This window comes from Egretta garzetta, unplaced genomic scaffold (assembly GCF_000687185.1).
Source record: "Egretta garzetta isolate BGI_Z169 unplaced genomic scaffold, ASM68718v1 scaffold511, whole genome shotgun sequence".
Taxonomy (NCBI): domain Eukaryota; kingdom Metazoa; phylum Chordata; class Aves; order Pelecaniformes; family Ardeidae; genus Egretta; species Egretta garzetta.
Window position 1 is genome coordinate 345,321 of NW_009258554.1, and position 27,270 is coordinate 372,590.

At 44.6% G+C, this 27,270-nt stretch overlaps 1 protein-coding gene and 1 pseudogene across 2 annotated transcripts; both read right to left on the minus strand.

The window, feature by feature from the left end:
* Nucleotides 1-939: 939 nt before the first annotated feature.
* On the minus strand, nucleotides 940-6,219 carry LOC104134391 (annotated as a pseudogene).
* An 8,299-nt stretch (nucleotides 6,220-14,518) lies between these two features.
* USP18 (ubiquitin specific peptidase 18) lies at nucleotides 14,519-27,264 on the minus strand. Of its 2 annotated transcripts, XM_009647910.2 has the most exons (11): nucleotides 27,158-27,264; nucleotides 24,211-24,403; nucleotides 22,934-23,030; nucleotides 21,552-21,697; nucleotides 19,578-19,657; nucleotides 19,219-19,365; nucleotides 18,325-18,420; nucleotides 17,757-17,927; nucleotides 16,686-16,817; nucleotides 16,178-16,227; nucleotides 14,519-15,645 (listed from the first exon to the last, which is right to left on the minus strand). In XM_009647910.2, the coding sequence occupies exons 2-11, from the start codon at nucleotides 24,374-24,376 to the stop codon at nucleotides 15,597-15,599; spliced, it is 1,134 nt and encodes a 377-aa protein (XP_009646205.1). In that variant the 5' UTR covers nucleotides 24,377-24,403; nucleotides 27,158-27,264; the 3' UTR covers nucleotides 14,519-15,596. The 2 variants fall into 2 exon arrangements, with proteins under 2 accessions (XP_009646205.1, XP_035759256.1); XM_035903363.1 differs by lacking the exon at nucleotides 16,686-16,817.
* Nucleotides 27,265-27,270: the final 6 nt, after the last annotated feature.

The window sequence follows — 27,270 nt, forward strand, 5'->3', positions numbered from 1 at the left end:
CAACTGCATAAGCGGGTAACCTGGGAAAACAGAATAAATTGCAGATCTTGCCAAGTCTGTATCTAACCATTCTATTATCTAGACGCTGCCTTAATAACATTGGCATAAACACATAGGCACAGCTTTTTCACTTCAAAAAAGCTTACAACTCTTATTCCTAAAATGGAGTTTATTTATAGTCTTTTATATAAGTAGCCAAAGAAATCAGAAAAAAAAATTGCCGCCTATTTATTTGAGAGTTTCTGGCCAGTTTTGATTTTCAGACAGCAGTTTGGTATGCATCTGTTACAAGATACCTTAATACACAACGTACCTGCAAAAATCCCAATGCTACCAACCTGTACAGGATGGGCAGTGCTCTAATAAACCCTAGTGCTGGATTCCATGTGACCAGGTATTGGCTAAGGTTCCCTCTCTCTTTATTTTTAAGTGGGGCTATCAAATATTGTCTGTTAAGAGGATATCCAATGATAATCCAATCTTGCTAAAACGTGGAGGAGGAGGTGGTACTTGCTCGCTTAATGCACAGATGCAATATTGCTTCTTGAAAGCAAGGAAGGTTTCCATCTCCTCTTTAGCCAATTCAAGTCAAACACCTGAATAAGGGTCCCAAACAGCTGGGTTACTTCAGTTTGCAAAAAGACAAGTGTAAGTTCATTTGCAGAAAGAATACCAAAACCAGAAGTAGAAGAGCGTTGTATTTGCTGAGGTACTAGGAAGGGTGCGATGGGTGCACATTTGTGGTGAACAATGAAAAAATGTCTTAAAGTTCCAATGCTGGCGAGGTCTAATTGCGTCGTATTTATATCACAAGGTGGAAAAGTTAGTCTCTCTTACTTGATGTGTTCTAATGAAGGAGACTCGTCTCCTTACTTTTAAAGTTTATTTTTGCATTCATAAAGAAATAACCTACATGGTATCTGACAGACAAAAGGGTTTTTCCCAGTTCTAAGTACGAAGCGGGTGCTTTGTTCCACTGGCAGAGTGCATTTTTTTGTGTAAGCGTTTTAACACCATTAAGAATTTTGTAAGATACACTCTTACCTTTCAGTTTTACTCAGTATGGTTTGGAGTGACAGATTTGGGAATTATACTCACATTTCTCTGAATCTGGAGCTGGATAAGCACCTGCAGGAACAGATAGGGAATTACAGCTGAGAAATTCCACCTGTCTTCCGAAAGCCAAAAGTCGTACGTGCCTACATGGTTATACAGAATGTATGGTCTACTGATAATCGGAGATAGCTCACCTAGGAAAAGCACTATAGTAAACCCTTCCTAATCATTACATGAGCTTATTTAATCATTCTCTGTCTCTGAAGCTGAGATGACAGCATAGGAGTGCGTTGCACAAGAGTTCAGGACTGGCCAGGGATGCTGTGTGTAGAAGTGGCCAGTGTGCCAATTAAAGCCCAAACCCATTGGTAATCTTTTGTTCATCATTAGAACTAGTGTTAGAGATAGTATTTTTAAAGCATTACAATGTGTAGGGACACAGCTGGAATTCAGCTTTCCGTAATACCTCTGTAAATGGTTTCTTTAGCACAAATAGGAAAAATACATGTCGTCAGGGAAAATACTATGACCAGTATTAGCCTGAGCTGGAGTTCTGTTGTACTTGAGTGCAATTTCATTAATTTGGGGATCATCAAAAAGGGAAATATCCTCAGGGTTGGACCTTTGAAAATAAAAGCAGACTTCAGCAGTTGAAGGGCACACTGTCTCCTCCCTCAAGCATTGTAGTGTAAGAATATTATTTAAATTATAAGAAAGCATCATCTTGCACGCTTTCATTCACCATCTTCTCGCTGCTCCGGTCCCTGCTTTCATTCTTTGAGGCCTGTAGTTTCTAGTATAGCAGGTCACTGTAACACATTTCAGTCCAGCTTGGGAGCAGGCCAGGAATTTCTTTGGTCCAGATCCTGAAAATTTCATCTTGAGAATGGGCAGCTGTCACGTCCTTCACGAGCACAGCTGCTGTAGCAAATGCCATGTCCCAGGTCAGAGAAAGCCATGAAGATTGGGGTAAAAGCAAATTTCTTCAAGTCATCCATTTAAAAACCTAATCGCTGCAGGACTGCCAAGTTGCTGGTTTTGTAAGCCTGTGCTGCTTTGGTTTGGGGGCTTTTTTTTAGTTCAGAAGTTCTCTTACGTGTTTAATAAGCTCACCCAAGCTCAGTTAAGAATTATCTTCACTACTTTCACCAACCAATTGGTCCTTTTTCTCCTAAGTATGAAGCTCCAGTAACCACATGGGTCTGAATTAGTGGACTGAGTATCACAATAAGTGTAAGAGGTTTCTGTCTGTATGTGTCATTTTTAACAAATCAGTAAATATTTTTCTAATTACATCAGTTTTACTCTGTGAGGGTTTATCCACATCCTAAGACTGGTTTACTCTATCGGCTCCAATCTATGTCTAAGAAAGAAGTCTCAAAAAGCATTCTTTCCATGGCCAATTGGGCTCTCCAAGGGGACATTATGCCATGACAGAGATCCATTTGGATTGGCAAAACTTAATCAGCTCTTCCTTAGGAAGATAGGGGTGGCTCTCTATCTACAAGCAAAAATACTAGGTTTCTTCAGAAGCAGAAGGTATTTCAAGGTTTAGCATCACTATGATGACCTACCAAGCCCCACATCAACTTCAAAAAGGTTCTTTTTGCAGCTATGGGGTTTTTAAGAGAGTCAGACAGCATTTCAGACTGTTTCCCCTTCTCCCCAAACCTGCCTCCAGTAAGGTCCAATCTTCTTACGTTAGTTTCTCTTTCCAGCTGCCTGCCTCATTTTTCATGATCTCCAAGAGTCCCCATATGAATGAGCTCCAAGGCCCAGTTGTCTACATCCAGCTGAAGTACCCAGCTCTCATGTCATCCAGTCCTACCCATTCACCCCAGCAGTGTAGCCTGCCTTTGGTCCTATCTATTCAGGCAGCTTCTTTTTCCTTAGCTCTTGGAACAAGCACTGGGGCTGTATGAAAGGTCTACCCAAGTAGACCTTCTGATCCAAAGTAGGAGGTTTTTTTTAGGGTGATTCCTCAGCTAACAAAATAATTATCCCATAATAAAAAGCTTGTTGTTTGGAACAGAGCAGCTTGACAAGGGGCATTTCTGGGAGAGCTAGGGCAGGATACCTGATCATCAACGCCGCTTCATTTCCCAAGGGAGATGCACCATTTAGCAGTGGCAATATAGTAAAAGCAGTGCTGTGCTCCACCACCACCACCTATTTTCATTCACACTAGCAGACAATAAAACAGCTAGACAGCCCTAAGTAGATTGGCACCTCCAGCAGAAAAGAAACAGGAGACAATAATCTACTAGCAGCCTTTAGAGCAGAAGATGCATCTCTTCCAAAGCAGGAATCATTTTTATTTGAAGTTGGTATCATAAACAGCAGCCTGAAATGTCCCCTTTTTTTCCTTCAAAATGAGCAACAAAAATGTGCCGTATTCTTCATCTGACAGAAGGGGAAAAGCATCATCAAATTCTTCTGACTCTGGTGAGTCTCCTGTCCTCTTTCAAGCTGGCCATGCTAAGCAGTGGTGGGGGTGGAGGGGAAAGGAAGCCCAAACCATCAGCCAAACAGAAATCTGAATTTGCTCCCAAGTCTCGTCTCCCACGCAGCCTGTGCTCATGCTTGTTTGCATTGCACACACAGCTTTAGTGATGGACTTTGGGCAAGTTCCAGTACTTTCTAAAAGGGTGAATTTTGGATGCTGTGGGTACATTGGCACAGGCGTGGTGGCTTGGCCATGGTCTGGACAGCTGAGGTGCAACTAGGGATGAGCATGACTACAGCTAAAGCCACCAATAAATGCGTCGAGAGTGGTGTGGGGGCTGAAGCGACAATGTATGTCAGCTCAAGCCACAGTCAAAGATTTCCTCTTGCCATGCCCGCCGCTGAGCCACTTTAGTATGCAGTAGACATAAAAATCCCTCAATTTTGGCAAAGTAACACAAGAAGAGGCCCAAGGGCACAGAGAAATCAGCAATCTGGAATACTGCACATTGGAAATTCTCTCAGAAAGATTCCCAAAGTGGAAGCCTTAAAGTTTTCAGGCTGTTACTTCAAACTAGCAAGAATTTTTCAGCCTGTCAATGACCATACCTCCCACATATCCACAAAATCTGTATCACTGGGAATGATCATGCCATTTCCATCTGCGGGAAATAGCCCCTCTCCTGCCTATCATCACAAAAGCAAAGCGAGTTTAAGGTAGGCTGCATCCTAAGTAGTTAAAGAAATCACTTAGAAAGTCTACAAGCGAGTGGAGCTGGAGACACACTGGATATCCTGGCTTATGTTTGTGTTGGGGAGAGAGGTGGCCAAACGCAGTAATCTGTATGAACAGAGTAATCTTCAAGGAAATCTGCTCCTTGAGAATCTGTCCTGCAGGCAGAGGAAGGGCAGACACTTTTATGTGCCTCAGTCAGGTTTGGGGAAGGCAGGGATGTGACATGATGGGGAAACGAGGATTTATTTAACCTGGGGGCAGAAAGAGAAGAGAAGAAGAGGAACTAAGTAATTCAGGACTGCTTGATCCTGGATAAGCAAATGACAGCTGGATCCCAGACTTTAAGAGGAGTGTGATCTGAACTGTAGTTTGATCCATGACATGGAAATGCTGCACAGGGTAAAATACGGTGATTTTTGTACTACAAGACCTAGCTTAAGTGGCCATGACCTTACCTTTCCTCCAGGGCACTCCGTGCAGAGGTTTGCCATTATGTCCTAATGAGGTTTAACACCACTCCTCATTAGAGAGGACTAAGGGCAGGTCCAGACCCAAAGGAAAAAGGGGCAGAGCTCTGACGGATGGCTCTCAATACCTTGAATCCCATGGGCCAGTGCATCAGGTAGAGATCCAAATAATCCAGCTGGAGGGCAGCAAATGTTTTCTGGCATGCATCCTTCACCAGGGCTCTCTGGTGGAAGGAGGACCACAGCTGTGGGGGTAGCACAAAGCCTGGGAGCTGCTCCCCTAGCCTCAAGACTGCAGAGCATCCCTGGCAGGGAAAACACACGGTGCAGACACAGAGGCAGCTCACAACATGGCACATCTTCTCGTCTTGAGGATGTGCCACTTTTGTGCACCTTATTTTATTTGCGGTACTGTCAGTTAAGTAAAATGAGAATGAGATACTCTAAAATTCCAACAACTCATACAATTAAACAAAACGAAGAAAAAAAGCAAAACTGGTGAAAATCAACCCGCCAGCTTCCAGCAGATAGAAGTTACTTTATTTTTCCTACCATTGTTGTGGGGGAAAAAACAAAACAAAACATAACATAGGGGATATACAAGCTGAGGCCGGCAGCGCAGCGGGAGTGACCACCAATACAATAGCCCTGCTTCCTATCTCAGAGGCAACTGAGAGCACGGCCTCAGTTCCTGTCTCCATGGCTGACAATGGATATGGACTACAAAAAAATCCCTCTCAAATCAAGCCATTTTTTTTTTTCCAAGAGTTGACCTCTTCCTTCCCTCCATCCACAAAATGCTTTGCCATGACAGAAAGGAGTTAATTCCCAGACTGGCTTCATCCCCCTGTACTTCGCAGGCTGGGACCTTGTCTCTCCTCTTGAGAGCTGGCCTCATGTGAGACAAGTTGTCCAAGGACATACCTTACTGACAATAAAGAGGTCTTCTCACCTCACAACCCCCTCCTCAATATTTTCTCATAGTGCATCCGCGATCTCACTCTCATTCTGGTACAAGTAGGCACAATCAAAATGGAGGTACCCAACATTGATGGCAGACTTCACTGCATCTCTTGCTGGTCCTTGGAGAGACTGAAACAAGAAGAAAAGTAAATTCAGTAAACAGCAGAAAAAGAAGTTTGCTGTCCTCCACATTTGGAGACTTTAAACCCCAAAATAATGAGGTGTTCCAGTTTGGATCTTGCTTTGGTTTAGTCTTCTGGAATAAAATGAGCCTTTGGGAACTGGCCATGGGAGTCACTGTTAAGTTGTTCGAGCTGATCTGCCCTTTTCTAAGGATTGAACATTCACATTTGGGCACCAGGCTACCTCAAAATAAGTTCCAATTTGCCCAGAAATTAAAAGCAATTTTAGCATGAGATACTGGTGACGTGAGGAAATGAATCACCTCTGGAAAGCTTGCTGGCCCCGCACGCAAACAAGCCGGCTCTTGTTGACACAGGACAAGGGAGGTGAGAGGATGGCAAAACACTACAGACAGTGCCACCTCCTGGGTAAAATACACAACCTGGTATTTAATAGCAAAGTAAATCACTTCAGATTCTTGGCTTGGAGACACTGAAGATTTGTTTGGTGACTGGATACTGATTCTGGAAAATGGCACTTCAAACAGAAACATGATTCAAAACCGCGACCACCTCCTACGTTTAACTTCGTTATATCCCCATCCGTCATCTTTTTTTTTAACAATTTTACTCGTCCAAGTGTTTTCAATTGAAGGGTGCTTGACTCGTTCACTTAAATGAGAAAAAAGCGTAGGAATGGCAGCAGTTTTTTTCACAAGGCTACGCATAACCAAATAGCCAGTTTAAAGTTTTACAACTTTTGCAGCCCTTTTCCCCATCCCACCCCTTCCTATGTGTCAACGCTGCAGCTGCTTGGTGGCATGGAAAAGCAGGCTAATGGCCACGCTGGCCAAACGCCAGACATTATAGAGCACCTTATCTCTGGGTGCTGCTGCAGCATGGGAGAGCTGCTGTGCAGGAGCGAGTGCAACCTGGGGAAAAAAAAACAACAAAAAACAACACAGCAGGGAGCGATCTGCATCACTTCTGAGGGGAGGAGGAGAGGGTAGAGAGCAAAGGTGACAGTACTGGGTTTGCATGGCAAGCCTTTGGTAGTGGGAGGGGATACAGAGGTGGCTTCTGTGAGAAGCTGCTAGAAGTTTCCCCTGTAGACAGAGCCGATGCCATCCGGCTCCAAGGTGGACCTGCTGCTGGCCAAGGCCGAGCCCATCAGAACGGTGGTAGTGCCTCTCTGGTAGCGTATTTAAGGAAGGGGAAAATTGCTGCGCAACAGCAGCTGGAAGAGAGACGTGTGAATAAGTGAGAGGAGCAGCCCTGCAGACACCAAGGTCAGAGAAGAAGAGGCAGGAGGTGCTCCAGGGGCTGGAGCAGAGATTCCCCTGCAGCCCCTGGTGCGGCCCACGGTGAGGCAGGCTGTCCCCCTGCAGCCCATGGAGGTCCATGGTGGAGCAGCCCAAGGAGGGCCCCACGCCGGAGCAGGGGCGTGCCCATAGGAGGCTGTGCCCTGTGGGAAGCCCATGCTGGAGCAGGCTCATGACAGGACCTGCAGACCCGTGCAGAGAGGAGCTCACACCAGAACAGGTTTCCTGGCCGGGCTCGTGATAATTTTATGTTGACTGGACAGTTTCACGGCGTCAGCAGCTTGCAATTCAACATATTTAATTTCCAGTCTCAAATCCAGGGGACAATCCATTATTTGTTTTTTCTTTCTTAAGAAGCTTGCTTAAAATTTTCACCTTATTTCCAGACTCCTTTTACATTTATAATTCAGTATATATTACCAAAAGTCCATTGTATAACATTTGCAGGTAAAGACCTACCCAAACTATTTTCCTGCGAAGTGTTATGTACTCATCTGCTGCCATACAACTGAATTATTTTCAGCCTCTAAGGAGTTAATATAAATTCCCATTTCCAAATCCGCTGATTGCCACTTCAGTTCCTCTATCTACATGCACTCATCAATGATGACATCTACATGACGTGCTGTGATATTAATACAAAGAAAAACAAGCTAGGCAGAAGTGTTTTACTTCTGTAGTACATAATTTTTTTCCACAGCTAAGAAAAATCTCCTTCTACCTGCTCACTACCTGCACTATGTGAACACTGCCTGCTCACTTAAAAAATTTGCTGAAGGACAGGTGTAAATGCCTGCAGTGCCTAAAATACTTAAAAAGGCAAGAAATGCTGCACAGAGGATTTGCTGCATTTTCCTGACCTGAAGAGGAGATTGCTGTAGAGATCTACTGTGATTCTCAGGAACTCCCTGGTGTCACCTGTGTGACCAGAGGCACGGGGATCAGAAGAGGTCCAGCAGGCACCTGCCAGGTCCCCAGTCCCAGGATGGGCATCCTCAGGCAGGTAAGCAGCTCCAGGTAGGTGGCCATGCGTTGTCCCTTCCCCACCACCACAGGCAAGGAGAGGCTGCAGCCCCCTGCAAAAGTTTTAAATGGGCTTTGCCCCTCCCTCTGGCCTGCTGACTGGCTGCGGACAAGGCAAACACGGGCAGAAGGACCATAATAAGCAAGAGAAGGCAGGGATTTTGCCTTTCTCTGACCCTTTGGACTATTTGAAAACTGACTGTGGGCTCCTCACATTAACTTGCTGAGTGAGCACGTCATGCCACTTACACATCTTGCATTGACCAAGGTTGCAGCTCTTCATATACCTCATAGTCTCTGCTTTTCTCTAAGAAAAGCAGTGTCTGAGGAGTTTTGCACACACCCCAAGAACCATTTCTGGTCTCACCTGTCCACTCCTGAACACATCACCAGAAGAAGCCACAAAGCTGTCTCAGGAGGAGACACAGATCTGTTCACAGGAGGAATCATTGCTAAAATAAAATTCCCAATACTGCTTCATCCCCACAGTACTGGGCACCTATATTTTATATATATATATATCTCCCCTCCACTGCCCCCATTACAGCCTGTGTTAGAGGCAAAACCAGCCCCAGGTTAACACCACGTTTCAACAGGCCACGTATCAAATGCCCAGCGACCCAGGACAGGTCACTCTTCAGGCACTTTTTATGATATGCAGACCCTGCATGCAGAATATGCTCCACCTGAAAGCGTAAACCTGTTGTTTTGGAGGTAAGCCAGATGAAAGTCAGCCCAGCCTGAGAGGCCGAGCACAAGCACGCCCAGCACCCAAAGAGCCCCCGCAGGCCAGCAGGCCCCCACCCACCCTGCGGCTCCCTACGAGAGGTCCCCAGTGGTACCAGTCGTCCTCCAGCGCCAGATTTCCTTCAGGACTTCGTACCTTTTCACATCGGGTACTTTTCCCTCCGTAGAATCATAGAATCATAGAATGTTTTGGGTTGGAAGGGACCCCTAGAGGTCATCTAGTCCAACCCCCCTGCAGGAGCAGGGACTCCGCTAACTCGATCAGGTTGCTCAGAGCCCCGTCCAACCTGGCCTGGAATGCTTCCAGGGATGGGGCCTCCACTACCTCTCTGGGCAACCCGTTCCAGTGTTTCACCACCCTCATTGTAAAGAATTTCTTCCTTATATCCAGTCTAAACCTACCCTGGTTTAGTTTAAAACCATTACCCCTTGTCCTGTCACAGCTGGACCTACTAAAAAGATTGCCCCCATCTTTCCTGTAGGCCCCCTTTAGGTACTGAAAGGCCACAATCAGGTCTCCCCGCAGCCTTCTCTTCTCCACGCTGAAAAAGCCCAACTCTCTCAGCCTGTCCTCATAGGAGAGGTGATCCAGACCTCAGATCATTTTTGTAGCCCTCCTCTGGACCCACTCCAACAGTTCCATGTCCTTCTGTGCTGAGGGCTCCAGAGCTGGATGGGCATAACAAAGCAATGAAAGATCTAGTGGCAACATGCAATTAAAATAAACTCTGAAGAAGATTCCCAAAACCCGCAGCCTCTGCCTGCAGCCGGACCTTTCCTGCCCAGCTCTGCGCCACAGGCCCTCTGGCCCCTCCATCCTACAGCCTGGCCTGTTCCCCAGCAGTCGGAGCCAGAGCTGGCTTTGGCCACGAGCACCTCAGCCCCATGGCCAAGGGTTTTAATTGAGGCGTGCAGATCCCTGCAGCTTTGGGACAAGCCAAAGGAGAAGAACCCTTTTAATTTTATTTCTGAGGTCAAAAAGACCGATCCCGTTCTGCCTGAGTTCTGCCATGAAAGCAACGTTGAATCATAGAATCACAGAATCATAGACTTGTCTAGGTTGGAAAAGACCTTTAAGATCATCAAGTCCAAAAATTTCCAGTTGGCCACCATCTCTTTGGCAGTTTTCCAGTAAGGCGGTGTCAGAAAGCACCGTGTACAAGCTAGTAACCACACCTCAAACAGCACACCAATTAATTTTTCACCCAGATTCTCAGCAATGCCACCTTGCACAGTTGGAGCTGCTAGAAGAGTGTCATTGATCTGAAGAAGAAATAACAAAAAAACCTCCCAGGTTTCTCTTGCCATAATTGTCGATTCGCAAGCCAGTTTCTGGACAGCTTTCAAAACCTGCAAGCACAATCTAATCTGACTAGATCCTGGGTCTGGCCTTGGTACAAAGAGATTTTGGAGGTGTTTGAGAATGCTTTGAACACAAAGGTTTGGTTCCTTAATAACTGGTAAAGGAATGGAGTCCTTAGGTAATACAAGAGCCATAATCCAATCTTTATATACATCAACACAGTATTTCACAGTATCGCCATCCAGAGGGAGGGTCAGTCCATAACAAACCACCTCCATAGTCCATTTTACTTCTTTGTCTGTTTTTAGTAAACTCTCACTTCCAACGCATGACATAATTCAAGCTTGTCCAAGAGGACGCACCACCACATTTGCCACTTCTCTCCGCATGTTTTCATGATAGCTGTGAAGTACACTGGTATTACCCTGATCATTTTGAATGACAAGATGCAAGGACAAGCAGTTTAAGCAGCAGTTTTACCGCTCAGTGCTGCTATGTGGAGATTTGATGCACTTAGGCGTTTTTTTCTCCTTATCTGAGAAAAATGGGTTACATAGGGGAAAGATATATGGTGACCACAGCTCTCTGGATCATCCACACGATGCCCTGGTCACAGAGACAGCCGAGGTACCCGTATGGCTGGTCTGCAACCAAGGACAGGAAGAAATTCACTTCAGCTCATTGCAGAAACTGGTACAGATTAACAACAGGCTGGCTTTCTGGGACAGCTTTCATGTCCCTTGACCTCCAGGTGCGTGTAGCCACCTCCCTACTGAAAGGGACTCCCCTGGCTCCGCCACCCCCTGCTCTGCCCATCGCAAAGGCAGGCATGGAGAGGGTTATCCCACTCGCTGCTCTGGCAGTCCCTCGCACAGCAAAGCACTTTTTCATACTGAGTCAAACTGCATCCCACCAGCTGCTGAAATGTCAGTCATTAGTCTATTTTAGGAAAACAATCATTAGCTCAGCGCACCCTTTCTTAAGCCTGTGTGAAGGTCTTAGTTTGCTTTGCCTTTAAGACCTTGTTCTGTTTTTCACAGCTCTTAGGACTTTTTTTTTTTTCTTTAATTCAGGTAGATTTAGCTCAGAAGCATTTCTCTTCCAGTTTCTTGACTTCATATATGTCAGAAATTTTTTTTATCTATCAAGCTCTCTAAAGTGTTAGTGACTCCTGGGCACATTTCCACAGGCAGGTGCAAACAGCACTGAGCCTGCCAGCTGGAAGCTGGTAAAAGATAAGCCAGACATGTAGGAAACAGCACGGAGTCAGAGCTAAATAGCTCTCTTCTAAAAACTAATTGCTTCATAAAATACCTTGAAAAGGTTGCTTGAGGTTTCTGTTCACACTTGTTAGGAAAGTGCTGCCAGGAGAAATGCCTGCATGGATGTTACTGGCAAAGCCGTCTCTGGCTTGACTTCACCAAAATTTCCCTGGGAGAGGTATGGCCCCAGTCAGGGTAGGACCAGAAACTTGGCTTTAAGTACCGGAGACCAGTAAGACACTGCTGCCCTGAAAGGCAGTGCTGTAGGAAATGCTGGGGGCCAGCGAAGGGCCAGCCCTGGCTTCCAGGAGGGCAAAACATGTCCGTGAGGACAAAAAGGCAGCCACTGCTGATGAGAGAATCTGCTTAGTAAAGGTTAAACCTGTTGGAAGAAGATGGCCTTTGATGACTTAAACCTACCTGCCATTCCCCTGCGGGAATTACCATCACAGGGTTTGCCACGGGAATCTATCAGACACAACAGGTTATTGTGGTCCACAAAATTATCAGTAAAGCCACTGTTACTAAAATTACTAGTAATGCTAAGTCCTGATATGATTTACACATTTCATTGTAGTTTAGAGTAACTACGGCCTTATCAGCCCATGTTCTTTAATGCCTATTAGAAGAGGACCTTTCCTGAAGGTCTTTTTTTAATCGTAGATCTCATGTGCAGCATTTTTGTGTAAACGCCAGTGATAACTACTTGATAAGCAACTCCTGTAACTTAAAATGATACTGGAAATAAAGTATCAAAAAATTATTTCTCTTTTACTTTCATATATAATTTGGGGATTTACAGCACGTTGAAGTTTTAGAGGTTTTATGTGCATGTGATAAATATTTATTATTATATATATTTACTTTTTTCTATGTGTTTCTTGAAGGCGGGGGATATCTGACTCCGAGGAGGAGTCTGTCAGAGATGGAACAAAGAATGTGTACTTTGCTCCTGCTCCTTCCCTTAAGACATGGTAATCCCCAAACAAACAAAAAAACGGAAAGGAAGAGTTACCAGGATCTACAATAATCTCTCCACACATGAATTCTTGGGTTTATCCGGCTTTCCAAAGCCCTTGCTGCCCGTGCTAGGCTTCATTCCACAGCGGTGAAGGCCACACTCGGTGCACACGGAGTGGCACGGGTGTAACTGCCAATACGCTAGCACCGAATCCCACGCGCTCAGCTAAAAGCTGTCCTCGGGCAGCTCATCCAGCGCACAACTGAACTTTGCCGCGGAGGCAGAGGCAGCCGAGGTGACTTTTTGCAGCTCAGGTCGGGCAGAGTTTTTAGATCTATACGCAACGCAGTTTGCAGACTTCCCACTCCTCCCATGACCCATCTGGACCCAGAAGCAATATAAGCTTTCACGTGACAGCAAACCTGACAATAAACCCATTGTGACCCCAGCATGAGGGCAAATTGCCCAGGGAAAGTTTAGCCTCATTTCCTCGGCCATTGGAGCTAAACATTAGCAGTAGCTCCAGCCTGAATACCTAATCTGAGCGTACAACATCTGTGCATGTGGCCTGCAGCCTCCCACCTGCATTCATGGTGTTTAGGAAAAACAGACCGAAAATAATCCACAAGACTTATTTTCTAGGGAATTTATCCCATAGTATTTATTCAAACAACATTGATTACTTTTCATTGACATACTGACTGAAAAGATTCTTCATACATCTCAGCATCTGCTGCCTTGATGGGCGATATACCTGGAAGGTTATGACACATTTGAGGCATTTTTATAAAGATAGCTTGTTTTTAAATTTCCGGTTATATCAGATGAGCAGTGTCTTGTCAGTCTCTTAACCCATTAACCTCTCAACTTCTGGAAGTGCGTCGTCTTTCAGCTGCTTCACATATGCAAGTGCTGGATAAAGCAGACAGGAACTTGCTTTTCTTACACACCCATTGCAAGGTGCTTTAGAAGGAGTGGACCACATTTCCAAAGGCAAATAGGCTGAAAAGTCCTCGTCCTGGTGACAAACAATACACTGGGATTTTTTTTCCGTGCAGAATGAAGAGTACAAATACAAGAGAGTTGAACAGAATAATGGACCTTGCTTGTACAGTGCAATAAATATCTGCTAGTTCATAAAAATGTGATTTTCGTGGCTATGCTCCAAGATTTCTCAATTCACCTTCCACATACCAACAGAAGAGAGACGTGATTTGGGAACTCCACCATCATTATAAAAATAAAATTAGGTTATACATAGCTGCTATTAAAACTAAATCAGTAATTTTAAAATATTCTCAGTCCCACAGAAATAGCACCCTTGTGAAGACACAGTCAAAGAATACGTTAGACCAGAAGGTACTTTTAGATCTCAAACTACTGGAACCACTGATCCTTTCAGGAGCTGTGGTATGTGAAGACTTACCACAATGAGTAGTGCTTTAAAAGGATCACAACAAGTTTTTAACTTTCCTCACAGCCGAGCCTTGTGATGAGCGTTCAGAACACTCTTCTGACTGTCACGGGTTACCAACCTTCCTTTCTAGCGCTCTCTACATTTCCCCTCTAGCTGTGTGGTCTTGCCATGGGAGCACAGGCTGAATCAGCACCCCAGAGCAACAGGACACAACAGGAGATTTAAAAATGACTCGCTCTCTTTATAAAATTGTTCTCTCCAGAACACTTTCTGCTTGAGGGACATTTCCACTTCATGGGCAGAGAAGGAAGGGAGAGAGCAAGACAATGCCAGCTGGCAACCAGCTGAAGACCTGCTAAAGAAAAATCCCAAAAATTCAAGCACATCAAGGCATCCCAATTCTCTTATCACAGTGTATGGACAGTATTGTTGTCCTGGTTTCAGCTGGGATAGAGTTAATTTTCTTCCTAGCAGCTGGCATAGCGCTGTGTTTTGGATTTAGGATGAGAAGAATGTTGATAACACCCTCATGTTTTAGTTGTGGCTTAGTGCTTACACTAAGTCAAGGACTTTTTTCAGCTTCCCCTGCTCTGCCAGGTGCACAAGATGCTGGGAGGGGGCACAGCCAGGAGAGCTGACCCCAACTGGCCAAAGGGCTATGCCAGACCATACGACGTCACGCTCAGTGTATAAACTGGGGGGAGTTGGCCAGGGGCAGTGACTGCTGCTTGAGGACTAGCTGGTGGTGAGGAATTGCATTGTGCATTGCTTACTCTGTATAGTCTTCATTATAATTTTATTTCAATTATTTAAATTATTTAACTGTTCTTATCTCAACCCACGAGTTTTCTCACTTTCACTCTTCTGATTCTCTCCCCCAACCCACTGGGAGCAGGGGGGCGAACAAGCGGCTCTGTGGTGCTTCACTGCTGGCTGGCATTAAACCATGATAATTGTGCAAAATCACCAACTAGCTTCAGAATGTCTGTTGCTCTGAATATTTTCCTCTATACAGGAAAGAAAATGCAAATAAATGCTCAATAAGCATGCTAAAACAATAAACATCTGCATAAATATATACAAACTCACATTGTAAATCAAAACTACTACAATAGCTCCTGATTTAAAGAACACCTCTTTATGCTGACACCAACTTCCAAACACATCTCAGCCCCTGCAGTGATTCATTTCCAGGAAGGTTTTAAGGAGTAAACATCACCGGTGCATGTGTGTCATAAGGGTTCTGGTCCCTGTTCCAGCTGTTTCTCAAGACTTTTGGGGTCCCCTGCCCAGCTTGCCAGCATCTAACATGGCACTGAAAGGGCAGAGTAAGTCTCAAGCTCTTACAGTCTTCCTGGCTAGGTAAGGCTACCGCAGCTCTCCACCACACCACGTGCCTCCCTGGAACATCATGCAGGCTTTCAGGCCAAATGCTTCCCCTGTGCTGAAACCAAGGCAGCAGCATTAAACCAGTCGGTCAGCAGAGACAAGGATTAACCCTACTATCTTTGAAGAGGAAATCAATATATAGAATCACATATACATCAAAAAGATATGAAAGGAAGTTTCTAGGTGCAACAGTTCTTAGATCCTTTCTCTAGCTGAGTCTCTCCTGCACTTTTTTTCATAAACAAACGTGAAGGCAGAGGTTGCTGACTGAGTGCAGAATATCTTTCTTGTGGAACATTTGTACGTGTCCACACTGGCACAGAGGTGCTGAGCTCCATGTACCACACACAGCTTCCTGAAACATCTGATACTCCTGGATAAGGCTACTGAGGATGCCTTTTCATGTAAATCAAGAGATAGGCCGTTTCTCCCCTGTGGAAGCAAAGAAAAAGCAAAACAAGATACATGTTTGAAAATCTAGGTTGAAAGTAACCTCCCAGGTTTGCCCCAGCTCAGCTTTCTGAGGTTTAGGTCAGCTGAACTGGCCCTCTCCAGTGTTCCTGAGGCAGCCTCTAAAGCTGACCCCCTGGCAGTGCTATAGCTTATAGAAGGGGTTCTCTCATAGTCTCATTTTCCTATGTTGCATCAAAACAAAAAGGATGGAGGAACCCTGACTGCCATTATCTAATTTCAGTCAGGATATAGGGTCCAAGTGGCAATCGTAAGTAACAAGACTGCTCCTGTAGCCCCATTTGTGCCTACTCAGTGATCCTGCAGGCTCCCAGTACAGTCATATACAGTCACATCAGAGTAACCAGAGAACAAGGATGCCTCTTCTACTCTCCCACATGCCCTGTACATCCCAGGCGATAAGCAGATCAAACCATTTTTCTTCTCTCTCTTTGCTACCCTCATTCCAAGCCCCAGAGCAGCATTAGGCAAAAACAGAGATGTGTTTGCTTACCAGTGGAGGTTGGAATGTCCATAGGTGCATTTAACATCATCCCATGATACCTAGAGAAGAAAAACACAAAAGGGGAGGCTGGTAAAAACTCTTAAGAGTGGTATTGTAATATCAGCACAGCAATCGTCATAAGAGTGGTAAAAGTGGTACTGAGGAACTAACCGCCTTTTAACAGATGGGTGTATTGCTTTTACCCTTCGAGGAAAAACAGTTCCTTTGCCTCTTCTGAACACATACATTAAACAGACCTAGGGTACATAAAGTAGGGTATACAGCAAATGGCTGCTTCTGCAAATTGCAAACCAGAACCTGAGGCCTTGCTTGGTACAGAAGCCGGAGCCACTTTGCCCTCAGCTCAGAGTATGCTGCAGTAGAGGAATGAGCTGTGCAAAGCTCTGCAGCTTCAGTTTTCTTTCCTGGTTCTCTTTCATCAGCAGTCAGTCAGACTGAAAGAGATCTGGAGGAGCGTCCAGGAGGCTACAAAAGAAATGTGGATTTGTCTCCTCACCTGGCAAACCTCAGAATCGTTGAAGCAATACCATTTACATTCTGTGAGACTTCGAATATAGGCACAGTAGTGTCCATAACTAGTTGATCCTGAATGAGCAACAACGGCAAAAAGCTCATACTGCCAGGCAGCCTGCGAAGAGCCACAAAGAGTAACTTTCAGTGCAGCAATTCTCACTTGACATTGGCTGACGAGAAGCAGCAGCCAGGACAGCAAGAATGTGTATTTTGTAAGGAAAAAGGAGAAAGATTAGACTGGCCTTGAGGATCCTCCCTCAGAGTTTTGCTTGCCAGCTATGGGTTGGCAGCCTCCCTGGAGATCACAGGAATGTGAAAAACGCAGTAGGACAGCACAGGGGCAGCAAAGGGGTTACACTGCTGCCAACACTGCATCAGCAAGGTTTTGCTGTTGCCACGCTTTCCCTTGTTATTTCTCAGTATGCGGAACAGATCCACAGTGCGGCAGATCACTCTCAGCTGCTCAGCAAATTGGTCAGCTCCCTGCTAACCTCTGTGGCAAAAAAACACTGCATGGGAAACTGCCAGGAATGGAGTTCCCCCGTCTTGGACTAGTGACCTCTGCAAAGCAGTAGGTGTGCTGCTCACTGAGGCCATCCTGCCCTGGAGGCTGAACCACAGGACAGAAGTTGCCTCTAAGACACCGTTTACAGTGCCTGGATTTGGTCATCCAAATCAACTGTGTTCTCCTATGTTCTTTAGTATATTTAGAAGTGGAAGAAAAACTTACACTAAACACTCTCAGAAAAAAAGGGATTGCTTTTGTGGGATGGTTTTTTCTTTTTTTGTAAAGCTTGGGTTTTGTCCTTAGGGCAGAAAGCTCCAGTTATGGTGATTTAATCTGAGCACAGAAAGATGGATAATGCCTGAACCAGTTAAAACCACAGGATGCGAGACAACTCCAGGCACAGGTAAAGCCTGAAACACACATTTTTAAGGCAGGTGCTTTGAAATGAAGTCAAGTACTGGTGTGATCTCTTAAGTTTTTATGAGACTTGAGCAGAGGGGAGAAGAAAATCTGCCCTTTTTAAACAGGGTATTAGGACTATCTCACCTTTTCATTGTCATCTGCTTGGCACTGCTTTTCTGTCAAGACTGTGTTGAAATCAAGTTCTTGTGGGAACGGCAGATAGTGACTAAGCTTGTGAATGTAGGCTGATTTTTCACAGCAGAAGCGCTTTAGGTGTATGGTCAGAGTCTGTGGCAGATGGACTAGCTTCATGCTCTGTAAACCAATAAATAAACTTTTATGCATACACACATCTCCAGTAACATATACTTGTCTACCCCTGAAGCTACGCAGCAGTGTAAAGCCCCACAGTGGAAACACAACATAAACCAAAGGAAGCTTTTCTGCTGGTACAGAAATGCTACATCCCTTAGTGACTTATATTAAAACCCATGAAAGCATTCTTTTGTTGCTAGAGCTACATCTACAGTAGGGAACTTCCTAACAGGAAAGATGCATGTGGTTTTTATCTAGCTGACATTGCTATGCTGACAAATCTTTGAGTTGTTGAACTCCTCTTAAAGTGATATGGTTCAGTCTTTTCCCCACCCTTTCCAGTCCTAAAGGGAGTTCTGGGTATAAAAGGCATATGGGGAAATAATTCTCTGCTTACCTGCAAAAAAGGTGTTTTCCTTCCACACTGTTCACAGAAACACATGTTCTGACCAGTCAACTCTTCTGGATGGAAAAAGTATTGCAGACAGTCCTCCTAAGAAGACAGAGATTTCTTTCAACAGAATTCCTTCAAGCTGGATTTCTATTTCTACTCATACAGGGTACATGCAAACAGCAAAGCTACAGAAGGCATATTTTATTCAAAAGGCAAAAGATTGCCTGGCAGCCTAAAAAAAAAGGTGCCCCCTTTTTCCTAACTACTGGTGTGATTACATTAGTTGAAAAAAATAGAGTACCACATTTTCCACAAAAAAAAGATGTTGATGCGTAAGTGTAATTTATGTCTACTTCAAAGCCTTAGATTTTTTGAAAGAGGTTCCTTTAGCTGAAAGAGTACAAAGTGGTCAGAGAATAAGTAAGGTCCCATGGTCCAGTGTCACTTGAAAAATCTACTGTCTATTTGTGGCAGCCACCATCTACAGAGCCACCAACACTGCTGTATCTGGATATCAAACAGCAGTATTGATTTAAAAGAACACTGCACTGGGCAAATGTGGTGTGTCTGGCCAGGGATTACAAGTTATCTAAGGCACCTCACTGTGATATCTAAGGTCTCACAGGTACGCATCACTGTGTAGTAGGAGTCTTAAAGGCAATTTGTGGATCTTCCATCCTCCAAATGAAACCAGTTTTTTGAGAAATATAGCACCCCTCAAGGCAAAGAAGAAATGTGAATGAGAAAAGATCACCTCAAAGCCTCAGGCACCCTGCAGAGACTCTTGCTGAGATTCTAGATGAGTCCCAGGAGACACCAGTGCTGCAAGGAGAAGGCTCCCACAGAGAACAGAAGGGAATCTTCTTCCTAAGAAAACAGCGCTGCCACTGAACTTACCAGAGTCTTCAGCATGTGAGATTTGGAATCCAAAACTGGGAGTGGAAGGGTTAACATGCTGCTGTTCCTCTTTGTTTCAGAAGAGCATTTCTGACAGGCCAGGTGCTCCTGTATATGGATAGTGTACAAACAACTCAGGTCTTCAACCTGGAGGGGTAAAAAAAGGCCAAAATAAAGTTTATGAAGAACACAGCTGAGGTATTTCCCCTCTGTGGGTGGGAAAGATTCAAATAAGGGATAATTTTAAGAATTTCATTTAGGACAATTGTCAAGTAACAGGATTATTCTTCAAGAAGCAGAGGAAACCACACATGACAATGGCCAAAGGACCTGGTGTTCCTTTTGGTGACTGTCCTTACCAGCTCTGGCTTTTTCATCTGCCCCATCACCAAGTTCCAGAGAGTCAGAAAGAGCTGGGCAGCGTCATACTGCACAAACACTGGACAAACAGAAAACACAACCTCAGTCAGTATTATAAACAGCACCAAGCACAGATTCCCACAGATGGCAAGGGGAGATTTATTGTCCCCCATTACATTCAGTTCCTTCTTCTCTTGCTACTCCTTGCCTGGAGAGAGCTTAGACTGGAGACAGGCTACAATGTCTCTGTGTGACCTGAGCAGGCAGTGGGAAAGATGGGAGGGCTCGAGTGCCCCATTGTACAACCCAGTGCAAAAGTCAGGTCCTTGTCACCAGACACAGAGCCAAGAGTATACCCAACACCTCCCAGAGGATAGGGCTCAGATGTCTCATTGAGTTGAGGGTTGCATTTATTTGAATCCTTCATAGAAACAATATAGGAAAGATTCCGTTCTCTTTTTTTACCTTTGTTAGTCCACAGACTTTTCTCCCCCCTCCCCTCAGCACTCCTGAGGGCCGAGATAAAAATGATAGGGAGGCCTATCCACATGTCTCATCCACAGAATGGTATAATCCCCTTGATCCTTACCCAGGGAAAAAGCACACAGTTTCAGCACAGGAAGCCAAGGCTGATATAGTAACATTATGCTTTGGCTTTACACTCTGGCTAGACTGGCATATTAAGAAACCTAAGATGGTGGAATACAGCTCAATGCACAGCCTGCTTAAAATGGCTCAGTATAGAATTGCTTCAAAATTGAATTCAGGGGGAAAAAAAAAATCCACATCCTTGAATGTGAAGAACTGACACTCTGATCCTGAAGAACTCAAGATTTAGGAACTAGGCAAAAACTACACTTAGTTTAGCAAAATCTTGATATTGCTGGACTACCTCTGTGCTTCATCATAGGTGAAACAAATTTTGCGGAATAATCCAACACCCCGAGGTGGAAGTGCTTTCGACTTCCTTGCAAGTCTGCAGGTACTGACTTCAGCTGGGTTACAGGCACCCCTGACTAAATGAAGCTCAGAAAATACGCCTTTCCTCACGCATAACAGCACATCTGCAATCCAGGTAAAGCATCACTTGCTGGGCTATAGGACTTCATGAACCATACCTGAATTTTAAAGCAGAAGGACAAGGTGGGAAACTGTCAAGCTTTACAAACTCTCTTTGGGCATCTCTATTTAATCAGAAGAGAGAAGACAGAATGCAGAGCCATTCAGTCTCAGGGGGATAAGTGATGCAAACAGAAATATTCAGGTTATCTCATGCTCCTTCTTAATATAGGTCTGGGCTGGCTACCATCTGTCCTTTTCAGTGCTGAACTGTTTTGGCTTTTATATGATAAGGATCAGGGCATTTGGATACACCATGTGTATCTGTAGACATAAACAGACTCTCAGCACCCCATTGTGACTGGTCACTTGTGCATTAACAATCTCTCTCCTTTGAGACCCTGCCCAGGTGGGAGGTTAGGCCAGCAAATTCTTCTCTTTGCCCTTGTAACAAGGAGCAGGAAGGATATGGTTTCTATCCTTGGGGGTCTGGGTGAACTCAGTATCTTTTCCACACAATCCCTTCCTTCTAATAAGAAATAGCAGCTGTTTCACTATTATCATGCCAGTATAGCAAGACAAATCGAGCTATAAGCTGTCCTCTCTCTGCCCTGCACCCCCCCTTTCCCTCTGGCCAGTATCAGTAGCTGAGTCTTCTAGGAGTCTGAAGATTTCCCCACCCTTTGAACATCAGCAAGGATATCCGGCAGGGGCTTTTTTTCCCCTCTTCACAAGACACAGTCTCTCACTCACAACTGGGAGACAGCTATAAAGAGCACTACATCATTGTGTACCTAACTCATCACATTTTTGAATCTCTGAATCAGATGCCAGAGACTGCACTGCTTGTTAGTGCTTGATAATTAACAACCCCGGTCTACAGACAGAGGTGGTCATGAGACAGTGCTGCTTACGTTTCACCCTGTGTACTGAAAGACAGCAAGCAAGGTCTATGGGAGAAACAGCTTTCTGCTTGCCACACTGCATCTCCTCCAACAGCAGGAGCATTTGGTATGGGACATTCCTCCTCTTCTGCAGAGCACATGGTGGCACTGTGATCCTAAAGAGACAAGCAGCAACATGAAAGGCAATCAAGCGGTAAAATGGAGAAATATTAGACATGACAACTGAAGGAGCAGAGGTGGATAGCACAGATAGCAACTCAAAAGGAACCAGAACGGGCATGTTTTTAGCAAAAGAAGGACAAAAGGGAAGCAGACACCTGCACTAGCTCATCCCACAGTTCTAAAGTAAAAAGCCACAATTTTAAGTCAGCCTGTTCCTGAATAAGGGGCAAACCAAGCAGGACCTGAAGTGCTTTCTGGGCTCTAGAAACAACATTAGTTACAGCCAGTTTCAGAGCTGTTCTTGCCTCCCACCTGTTCATGCCTTCATTCTCAACACACCCTGAAAACTTCATGGCCATATATATCATAAAGCTTGTATTTCAACTATATGCCAACTGCAAAGCTCTTTATCCTCCCTAAATTTATTGCAGTCCACAGGTTTTTCTAAGTCTTTCTTCAAATAACAATGGTAACCTACTGTCTACATTATTTAGCTTTGCCCATTTATGACACTTCTCAGCTCTGCATGTCTCTAACTTGCTTTCTTCCCCTTCTGCATGCTGGTGAGTATGTAAGAAATTTGGAGAAAGGAGGACTGAATAGGAATGACCCACTTAGATGATTAAAGCTGCAGTGAACTGAGTAAACTGAAAACAAATCAAGTCAGTTATTACTGTGGTTGGTAGGGACGCAGAAGCCCAAATCCTCCTCACAAACAGGTAGCAAGCACAGTCAAGCAAAACAAATTTATGTATTTGCTATCTGCAATACCACTTACTCTATCAGGTGCTAGTCAGGACAACCAGAGGCCAGAGGCTATGGATCACAGTATGTTTATGTTTACGTGCTTAAAGTTACAAAATTAATAGAGGACACAACATATCTTTTAGTTATAATGGCCTATGAGCATACCTGGAATAAAATCATATTCTGTTATGGAAAAGAGAGATACAAGTCATAAAGACTCAGTTCAGGACTGCAGATTACCGGTGTGCAAACAGCACACGAATCAGAGACAACTAACAAGTCAGGAAACTGCAACTTCTACCTTTGCAGGCCCTAGTCAGTATATGACAGACACAACAAGGCAGAGACCTTGCTGAGTGAGCTGAAAGCACCTTGCTAGCACCTCGATGCTCCAAGCCTTCAAATGTATATCCCATGTGAAAAAAGAGTGGAGACAGCAGAGCAACAATGGAAGTATCTCAGGCAGTTCAAACAGGTGGTACCTTCGAAGTATCCCAGTGAAGTGTCTATTCATGAGGAACACTTGGAGCAGAGAGTTCAGACAGCAGCTCTGGCCAATGTTGTACAGTCCGATAGCTCCTGTAGGCACAGAAAAAGAGGAAGTGACGCCTGGAGATAGGTACAAGAAAAGAAAGTGAAAATTATATGAAAGTGGCAAAGTCCTCTTGCACATATTCCGCCGTTCAATGCGTAGGTCCAGCATCTTGGTTCAATCTATTCTTATGTTCCTCAAGCACATAACATTTATTTTTGTTTAGCAACTAACAGGAAAAATCCAAGTAAGCCTGGATTACGATACTCAGATGTCTCCCAGCTACTCTATTTTCAGTCTTCTCATAATATATCTAAACACAAAATAAAATTTAAAAACAAAAAACAGAAGTCAAAGGCCACCTGTATGAGGATTTTTATTCAGTCTTTTTACACAGGCAGGCCTAATACAAAATGAAGAGCTACATGTGAGACTACATCCTAGCTGTCCACCACACAGGCTTTAAGTTTACCCGCCTGTATGAGGATTTGTATTCAGCCCTTTTACACAGGCAGGCCTAATACAAAAATGAAGAGCTACATGTGAGACTACATGCTAGCTGTCCACCACACAGGCTTTAAGTTTACCCTTCAGCCTACCTCTGGTATTCTTTGTCTCAGTTTCAATGAAAGAAACTAGCTTGAGAGAAGTGGAAAAAGCAAGTCACAGCTGTTCACACTGCACATAAAGAGACAGTATATTCTGTGCCCCAAAGGCGTATAAGTAATCATGGATAGAAATTAGTTTTTCTTCTGAAGATATCACCAAAGGGAGAGAGGATGTGGAACGGAAACTCAGAACAACTCTGAAATGCATAGTTGGTGGTAAGGGTGGGCTATAGCTGGTCTAGAACAGTATGTACACCTGAAATACTAAAGACAGCTTTTGAGAGGCCAATCTAGTGATGCAGCAGAATAACTAGGGCCTGGTCCATGGTTTAGCAAATCCAGAAGCAATGCTGGCTGTTGTTTGGAAAGAGACAAGGCCAGTATCTAGACCTTTTGGCTGCAATGGCCAATTTGAGGACTTAAAAGGGGGAAAAGCTCTGAAATCCTCACATAATCCCTTCCCAAAAAACCAAAATGGTTACTTGGCAGGGCAAAATGAGAATTGTCTGTATATTCCTCAGTGAAGAGGTAAAGAAAATGAAGCCTAAGGACAGAGAATGGAACAGCAGGCATTAGAAACAGAAAATATGAGAGTGAAAAATAGACATAACGTTATTACCATTTTTTAAGTCTGCCACACCAAAGACTGATGTTAGCCTTTGGTCTTTGGCTTTCGGCTTTTCAGCTTCCTCTTCTTTATTTTGTACCTCTGCTTCTGCCATCGTCTCACTTAGTGCCAGCTCTAGTTCCTTGCTTCTTTCTTGACGTCCACTTCTTTGTCCCATCAACAGTACAGTACAAAGACAGAAGGACTGCAGAAAGACACAGAAAGATCAAAAGGAGGGGAAGCACCCAGAAACACAGGATTTGTCTTTGTATTTGGTATTTTCATTACGAAAAAGCTGGAATAACAATAAAATTAGCAAGACTACTGCAATGGCATTTGGTATATTTGAATTAACATGGGTATTGTAGGTGTGTGGGCTACTGGCAAGGTAACAGACATGAAGCTTGACAGCAATTGCGCATCCAGTCTTCCTTTTGTGGCTAATTAAAGAAACAAACCTTCGGTTCCACAGAAACAGCTCCACCTAGCCAGGGAACTCCAGATATCCCCATTCAAGAAGATTTGGTAAATAATACCATTAAAATTGTCCAAATGGCAGATGTTGCAAATTTCCTCTATCTGGTAAAAGTAATGCTTTATCACCCATAGTATCCCAAGCATTCAAAAGGGCAAATTTCACCTTCTCTAGCCTTTTGAGCTGATAAGCATTTGTTTGTTTTCTGTACTGGGCTGTCTGCATTATTTTTAAGCACCTTACTCACAGCTCTGCTGTGGCATTTTGGACTGCAATTTTTAAAGGCATTTAATCACCAAAATATCAGTTTCTTCTTATGCTCTTTCAAGAGATCACAGGCAAAGTAACTCTTTAAGCAAAAGAACCATTATAATGCCTTGATTTTCAAGGGACTATTGAACGGACCACTATTCTGGCAGCCTCTTATGACTCAGCTACTGGCTCTTTAAGTAAAAGTTTAAAAAAAAAATCACCAAACTAAAGCAAAGCAAAAAACACAAGCAAAACAATGTGACAAATGTTCAAATGCAATTACATAAAAATGAAACTTTTTAAAAGCTCACCTCCAACAACAACAACAAAAAAAGATATGCTTAAGGAAGCATTCACAGGGGAAAAAAACTCCCACAGAACAAATGCTCAGAAATTGTTATTTTACAAATATTAAACAACATGTAAAATGCACCTGAGGCCAGGTGCTGAAAGAATGAAGAAAAGCTCCCAAGAAAGGGAAATAAGCAAAAAAATCCTGGATCTGCTTTTCACAAAAAGAAAATCTTTGCTTTAAAAGCACGTTATTTTTCAGGTTAACTGTGCCTAATAATGTTAAATATCAAAGTTTCTGAAGAATTTATCAGGCAGGGAAACTAGAAATGGATTTCCCCCCCAATTATTACTTTTAAGCTTAAGTATACTTTTTCCCAACTCTACTTTTGATTCTTTACTTTTGAAGATTACTTTTTAACTCCAAGTGTCATACACTCAGATTCACTAAATAAGTACTGTTGAATTTGCTGAGGAGTTTTATTTGGAAAAAAAAAATAAACTCAGACATTCAAAGATAGATTCAAGAATATTGCTTTTTATATCCAAACCCAGTGATTAGAACAGCTACGCAGGAAAAGAGAAATTGGATTCAATTTCTTCCTCGTAAAAATGGAGTCCGAACTTACACTGTCTCTGCCCCTGGAAATGATTTAACGAGGCGTTCAGGTTTCTGAAAGCCCAGCTGGAGTGGGAGCCCATCTTCGCTTGTACAGTGAGAGCCAGTGGGTTTAGCTGGTATTACATCAGCCAGAAGACAAGTAACGCTCACAGCCAGTGGGAATGCTGAAGGAGACAGAGAGGAGGGGGATAGGCAGAGCAGATGTAGCTAAACAGCAGCTAGGGGTGTACTGGGGATGAGGAGAACCTGCAAGACACAGCTTTTGGCAGGAGAGGTAGGATTAAGGGTGGGATGAAAGAGCAAGCTCAGGGCTAAAGGGCTTTGAGTGACCTGAGAAATAGGTAGAAAGATATTGGGGCAGGAAGGCGCAGGGGGGTACAGAGATGGGAGGATTTGGGTCTCTGGTTCAATGAAACTCTTGCCCCAGGCACTACTAGCAGGAATCCTGATGTGGGAGCAGGGACACGAACACAAATTCCCAACCCTTGCATGGAACTGCCTCATTTTGGCTATCAGAAATACAACATTCCTAAGACTTGCACTTGACCTTCCTTTCCCTGCATAAACGTATAAAAAAGCTGGTGAGTGAACACAGGTAAGTGAGGAGCAGGCTCCCCTCTTGCCCCTGCTTTTTCCTCTCTCACTGGATTAGCAGGGTCGCTTCTTCGGTTTCCTTTGCGGGCCAGGGGTAGGATTCGGTACTGCGCCCGCAACACACGTGGCTTGGCCAAACCAAGCGACCACGCTAGCACTAGGCAGCCATACCCTCCTTGTACCCTCCACCTCGTAATCAGCTAGTCCTCTTACTTGCCCACCCCGTAATCAGCTAGCACACCCTCCCTTTCACCCCGGCCTGCTCCACAGCCCATCTGCCCTCCCAAGACCCCTGCCTCTCATGATGAACCCCCAATTGTCCCTTCGCACCCGCGTACCACAGCCCCCCAAGCCCCCCCTCCGCCTGAGGAGGGCCACCATCTCTCTCCCTTGTCACTTCTTCCCCACCGTCGTCGCTCCTTTCCCCTCACAGGCATCTTGGGGGGAGCGGGCGGCCGGGGGCATGGCGCTGGGGCAGCAGGTGGCCGGCGAGGCAGCGGCCCTGGGGAGGAGATGGCGGCCCTGAGGTGCTGCCCAAAGGGCTGCTGTGGGGTCTCCGAGCCCTTCACCTCCACGCTTCTCTTGGATGCGACCGAAACGAGACTTCCCGTTTTCGCTGTCAAACTGTGCATTTGATCGGCTCCCTTTTTTCCCCCCTCTCCTCCTTTTTTTTCTTTTTTTCCCTGGTGCACTGTGGCCAAACCGGCAAAAAAAAGGTTTCTTACCAATTCCGCATGACCAGGAGCGCTTCCAGTTCACCCGCACCCCGGGCTCCCCGGCACCACGTCTCCCCGCACCGGAGCTCCCCTCCGGCACAGAGGAGCCCTTCAATCCGGCC